The sequence below is a fragment of the Pteropus alecto genome, unplaced genomic scaffold (genome assembly GCF_000325575.1).
Source record: "Pteropus alecto unplaced genomic scaffold, ASM32557v1 scaffold134, whole genome shotgun sequence".
NCBI lineage: Eukaryota > Metazoa > Chordata > Mammalia > Chiroptera > Pteropodidae > Pteropus > Pteropus alecto.
Window position 1 is genome coordinate 392821 of NW_006436283.1, and position 6636 is coordinate 399456.

Here is a 6636-nt window from a genome sequence, read left to right on the forward strand (position 1 = left end):
CTGGTGCGCAAACCGGAGACGCAGTGGCTCGTTCTCATCGCCACACCCTGCCCCACATGGCCGAAGGGGCCGTGTCTCGCTTGACGGGCAGCGCCCCTACCGACACGAAAGGCACGCATTGTGCTACGATGCCATGGCGGCTACGCGTCACTAGGAGACAGGACGTTTTCAGCTGTCACAACTTTGCAGGACCACTGCCATGTGTGCCGTCTGCGGTCTGTCAATGACCGGAACGCCTTGGGGTACATGACTGTTTCAGTGACAAACACTGTGATAAAACAGCAGCTGGCAGCAGTTTTCAACCGTGTGGTTGTGGGGACACCAATGTCACACTCCCTGACACCATCGGTCCACTTTCCAGGAAAACTAAGACCGCAAAAACGAACAATGCCACCAGAACTACTCTTTTTTCCCATCGACCATAAATGTTTTCAGAGACACTGACTCAAGCTCATGAAAGCCGCTGGAGCTGCCTGGGCGCACACAGGCCACACAAGGCTGCTCCTTGACGTGCTCAGGCTCGTCTCCTCACGGCCGGGGAAGGTCCATGGCTGTGTTCAGGGCCTTTCGAAGCGGCAGAGGGAGTGACTGTACACCTGGCCTGTCCACTTCGGGCTCCGTGTTAGAAAGGCGCCTGGCGCTGGCTTTGAAGCAAACGCTTTGGTCACTTAACGCTGTAATCAGGGACCACCCACTGGGGCTGTTATCGACCGCTAGACTGCTGTGCTCCCCGGGGCCTCCACTACCTCGCCACTTCCTTTTAGGGCTGGATCTCTCACTGTCGTGGGGGGCTGTCCTGTGCACCGTAGGGTTCTTGGCAGCATCCCTGTCCCGGCCCACTAGGTGTCAGGAGCACCCCCGCCCTGTTGTGTCGACCCAACACGTCCCCAGGTATGCCTAGATGTCACCGCAGGGAGGGAGACGGCACCCTGGTGACAACCACTGTTCTACGGAAGGCCTCGCTTAACGTCGTCCATAAGTTCTGCAACTTCAAGCGAACCCAGTGGTACCGCAGGGTAAGTGACATAAAGCAGCTATGCTGCGATGGCATCTCACCAACGCCACGACCGACGGCCCCTGAGGGCTTGCTGTTCTGACACGTCTCACTGGGGGAGACGCACAGGTTTCTGCAAAAGCCAAATGTCTAAGCTCCCCGCGGATTCTCAGCGGGGCTCCTGTCCTGCTACCATCGCAGAGGCTGACGCCCGACACCAAACGCACACTCGAGAAGCTGCCGCGCGCTGGGAACGGTGGCTTTCTGAACCTGCCCACGGCCCCTTGCCGGGACGACACAACACTGTGTCACGGCACTCACACCACTTCCAATCACAGAAATGGCAACGTGTGCCTCGAACGTGCACTGGTGTTGGGACTTCATTAGCAAATTCAAAACCCTCATGAACAACTGGGACCAGAAGTGTGGGAGCTGACTTACTGTAGTATCATTAAGACTGTAAACCACCCCAAAGTCCAAACATAAGACAGCAGCAGCTGCACTAAGACGTGAAACAGATGAGAATGCTATCCAAAACGATCACTGCTTTCATTAAAAGCTTCCTTATTTTAGAAACCCTTTTCTTCGTTTTCCAAAAAAACACTTTCTCCTTAGTGAAGCAAGGATTGTTGCACTTTCACAATGAAAAATCTGCTGTTACTACACCAGCCTCACCTTCTGGAACATTTCCACCGATTATGCACAAAGCTATGCTGTGCTTCTGCAACTGTGGATCTAGCGGGGACCTGCTGGTAAGTGGAGAATCGTAAATGGAGGAGCCACGTCGGACTAGAATCCTGTCACGCGACGAGCAGCACATGACAGTGGTCACGTCACAGTAACGTACTAAATCAGCAGCCAAGGGACACATGTATTCTGGACACACACCAAGTGACGGTGGCTCTGTGCCATCTCCAGGGGAACTCAAACACAGATGGGACCTGGTCCCCCCAGGAGGAGCAGCAAGGGAGAAAGCTGAGTGAGGTGAGCTACAGCACAAGGTGAGGAGGAAACGTCTCGTGTCCCCCCTCCCAAGCTGACAGCAGAAGGGGCCCTGACTCCTAGGGCTCCGAGCACATGTGCCCACCTGGGGGCCTACAGGAGAACCTGGCTTCAGGTTCTCTCTGCCTCCCAGAGAGAAACCGTGGCCCAAGTTTCAAAAGTTTATGCAGCTCACTGCACTTCAATAAAAAAGCAGTTTAAAAAAGGAAACTGGCATACTGTGACCTGGCCAGTTCTGCGACTGAGCATCAGTGAACAAGCGCCCTTCAAATCAGAGCCTGTGCTGACGGCGTCCAAGGCAGGGACACTTCCTTTCCCCTGGACCAGAATGTCTGTGAAACTGAGACGTCGCGACAGAGCCTTCGGAAGGGAGGGGCACCCCCAGATGGACCTCTCCGGGCCTGGCCTGCTGGGCGACACCGACGAATCCCATGGCCTGTCTACCTGTAGGGCCTGGCGGGGAGGGCCAACTTCTCTGGCGGAAGGAATTGCCACTCCAGGAGGCCCCCAATCAAGTTATTGCATACAGGTGCGAACGTGGCATTCTGAGCAAGGTGGGGAGTGCAGCCCTTGGGGACACTGTGATGGACAAAACACACGCAGCCCCTGATGTCTAGCAGGGACACAGGCACGCCGCTGTGTCTTGGACGTCACACAGTTATCCCCATGTTACAAATGACAGAACTAAAACTCGGACAAGCAAAGTGGCAGGGCTGGTATCCGGCCGCAGTCCGTCCACTTGGGCCCTCCCTCGCCACCTCCGGCCTGACACAGCTGATTGGCTCACGACTGACCCCTGCAGGTGACGAGTGCAGTCACGAAGGCTTGCTTCTCAAAATGTTGGACATTCAAATTATTTAAAGTCTGAATCTTGCCTTCAACTACTCATTAAGTAACACAAACGTGAACAAGCTGAGTTTTACCACCGGAAGAACTACTAAACAGGAGGCAAAGTAGAAGCATGCTGCTCCCAGAGTTATTTTTAACTTGGTAACGATTATGCTAAAACAGCTGCACTGTGTTCCCAATGTCCACGTATCAGTGATAAAAATGTATCTCAATTTGCCAAATGAATGCATACTGTAGCTTTCAAAGAAAAATACATAGTGTCCATTAAAGCAATTCATTAGTACACTGAGCATTTTTCAAAGTGCACAGCACCTCTGCCACGCACATCTGCCATGACATGTCGCCCACTCCTGGGTCCTGGAGCCCTGCCATCCTGGACCCCGGCTCTCAGCTCTGCTTACAAGCTCGTTGGGAGTCTTGGGTCATAAAATGAAGGTGTTCTGGCCAACCCTACAGCCCTGGTACAAGGAAACTAGCCACAGACACAGAGAGCAAGCAGATGGCTGCCAAAAGGAAGAGGGAGGTGGAGGGATGCGTCCAAAAAAGTGTTTTAAGTGAATGGAAAAAAAAAAAAGGAGAAAAAGAAAAGGAAAACACGCCAGGCCTCACTAGCGGCTCCGCTTGGGTCTTCAAACGACGCCCCACTCCACCTTCTCCTACTGGAAACTCTGTCTCCCCCGCCTCGTCTGCGTCCCCTCTCCAGGCCACCGGGCCGGGCAGCATGTCTCAGTGCTTCCTCCACCCACTTCGGTTTCCACTCCTCCTAACCCTAATCTCACCTCCGCCCCCCTTAAAATACCCGCCCGACCCCACGAGCGCTCGCTCTCCCCACCGCCATGCTCGCCCCGCTCTCCGGCTTCGCACCAGCCTCCTCCCTCCTCCTCCAACAGGACACTGCAGGTCACTGGCCCATTCTGCAGGCTGCTCCTTTCTTGGCCGTCCCACCTTACTCTCCCCTTCCTCCTGCTACTGCTCCTCTCTGTCCCACCCCGTTTCTGAGCAAGATACAGTCACTGTGAGTTCGAGTTCCTTCAGCTCTTCTCTTAAGAGTCTCCACCTGGAAAGCTCCAGAAGCCACTGTCTGCTGGCCTCTCCAGTCCTCACCTTGGAGGACGCTCTGAGAAAGTTTTCAAGTGTGACATTACCAAACTTAATCTGCAAGTTAAAACATGCCACATAAAAAGGTGTCACTGACAGGCAGTTAATTTAGCACAGAAATATGGCCACTTTTCTAAACAAATGCAATTACTGTTGCATGTTTGAAGTAACAAAAAATTTAACTTGTTCCGTTTATGTTTGGCTAATACTGTAGGATCTTACTGACCAAAACTGTTACCAAATTCACTCGACATTTCAAAATATAAACAACTCTTCAAAGAGTCACTTATTTTTATTTATAAATTATACTGAGTTTGCTACCATGGTAACAAGAGCTACAACAACACACCCAGAAAAAAAATCGCTACGACCCTTCCTGCTCGCTCAGACTCGAGACCAGACCCTCAGACAAACGAGGAGCCTGTGCTCAAAGGGCACATTCTCCGTTCTGTCACTGACCAGTAAGGACGCTCCCAACCAGGTGCAGGCACACCTCGTGCTCCTCAACTCACCCCACAGTCCCTTCTGCCTGAATTCCACCTTCTCCAGCGCCAGGCTGCCAGCCCGGCCACACCTCCAAGGCCACCTCAACCTGCCACTTGCAGAAGTCCTGCCCAGGTGGCCCAGGGCTCCCCCACGTCCACCACACAGACCGACCCTCCCGTCCTGACAATGCCTGCACCTCCAGCCACGTCAGATGCTCCTGGAAAGGAAAAAGCATTTCTGTACACACAGCCCTGCATACTTGGTCAAAAATCAAGGATTTGTGGAAATCACTTATTTTCTAAAAAAGCCAGAGGCTCTGGCACTCTCATACATGTTCAGCACCCCACACACATATGCTGGTTCCTGCTGGGCATGGGGCTCATTAACCACTGTGGAAACTGCAGCTCTTCCCCAAACCATTTACCCAAAATGCTCATGACTATGGGATCACAGTCCTCATCTTCCTCTGTTCTCCTCAAATCAGCAAGTCACTCAGTATTTATAAAAATGACAAACCACGCTTTAAGCCTAAACTACTTATGTCCTCTTCCAAACACTCTGCATGTAAAATTTTAATGTTAACTACAAGATGTAAATTCATTTTAAAGTTGAAATTGAAATAAAATCATCGTCGTTCAAATAACAGCAAGCGTGGGTTGTCATATTTACTCTACGGTGATTTTCGATTCGATAGGCAAATCTGAAATAAGCAATATTTCAATCTCTGCATAATTGCTCTACATTGCCTGTGCTTTTAAACTTATATAATTTGACTTAACTTAAAAAGAACTTTTGACATAAAACTGAATTTTAATTAAAAAAAAATTTAAAACAATCTGTCCACATTTGGCTAGTACCAATTGCCTTTACGGTCTGTCATCAACCTACACTAAACACTTGGAAATAATGCCTTACAAAAAGGGAGGTGCTTCCAAGTCCTACTAGTTATCCACTTACCTTATGATGTGAAAATGCCACAAGTCCTTCTGTGGGGAAAAAAAAAAAACCACCACTCCCCTCTGTCAGCACAGGCGAAGGTTCCCAGGCCCTTCAGAAGTCCAGGGCGCATGGCGGCCTCCGTGGGCGCACGCTGGGGGGAGGCGCGAGGCCCAGCCTCCGCCCACTGCCCTCCTCACTCTCCTCTACTGCAAGGCTCGCTCTACCCTTCAAAAAGTGTAAATTCCACTCATTCACCAAAAAGTCGACTTGCATGGCAACACAAATGATGTGCGGTACATGGTTATGAGAATTTTATTTAAAAACCTCAAAATCTTCAGAGGGAGGATATATCATTCGTTGTGATGTCAAGTTATTTGCAAACAACAAACTATCCTATTAAAAGGCCCCTACTGTCGATTTTATGCCGTCTACAGTATAAGTAAGCACACATAGGCTGCGTTTCGGATTAAAACACTCTCATCAGTGTTTAAGGAACCGGCTTTCCAGGCTGTCTAAGCAGCCGCACAGCACACGCGAACAAAAACCAAGGAACTGAGAAAAACAGCAGCTCCGAGCAGCATCTCCAACACCTAACAGCAGATAAAAACCCGCCTGCGGGCCAAGGCTCCACTCACCATGATGGGCAAGGCGCCGCGGGGCGACGCGTTACTGGACAGTCGGTAACCGCATCCCGCCACGGCCTCCACTGACCGGCGACGGCAGGACTGACAGCTGCCCGAAAAGCTCTTACCTAACGCGCCCCGCGCTTCCTAATGCTTCCGAAACAATCATCTGACTCGGAAAACAAAGTTACGCTGAGTACCCAGTTTTTCCGAAATTTTAAGGTTCCGGGCCAAGACTTAACAACGTCTTATATTTGAAGAATTTTGCAATTTCTCAGCTATCAAAAATAGGAAGGGGCGAAAAGTGTCCTTGCAGCTTCAAATACACTCTTGGAATAATTCACTACTGAAAATGCGTAGAACGAGAAGGAAGTAGGCGACAACCCTTCATCATCAGGTATAAAACACGGATTTTCGTTTGGGGCAGGTCCGCCAACTAGAGTTTAACCACCGTTCGGTACCACGTCCGTGCTGGGCACGAAACACGCGCAGAGTCCGGGGACGCGCCGGACGCGGAACCCGGGCCCACGTGCACCGCGCCCCCGCCTCCTGCTTCGGGGTGGGCGTGGGGGTCTCTGGCAAGGGCTGCGGTCCGTGCCCGGTCGCGAGGCGGCTGGCCGAGGCCGGGACGTGGGGACACGGACT

At 51.6% G+C, this 6636-nt stretch overlaps 1 protein-coding gene across 1 annotated transcript in view; it reads right to left on the reverse strand.

The window, feature by feature from the left end:
• The window catches only part of FOXK2 (forkhead box K2), a 41379-nt gene extending 35204 nt beyond the window's left edge, over positions 1-6175 (reverse strand). Inside the window, exon 1 of the mRNA XM_015589683.2 lies at positions 6120-6175. Coding sequence (XP_015445169.1) covers positions 6120-6160 — 41 coding nt within the window. The 5' untranslated portion in view covers positions 6161-6175. The remainder of the gene's footprint in view (positions 1-6119) is intronic.
• Positions 6176-6636: the final 461 nt, after the last annotated feature.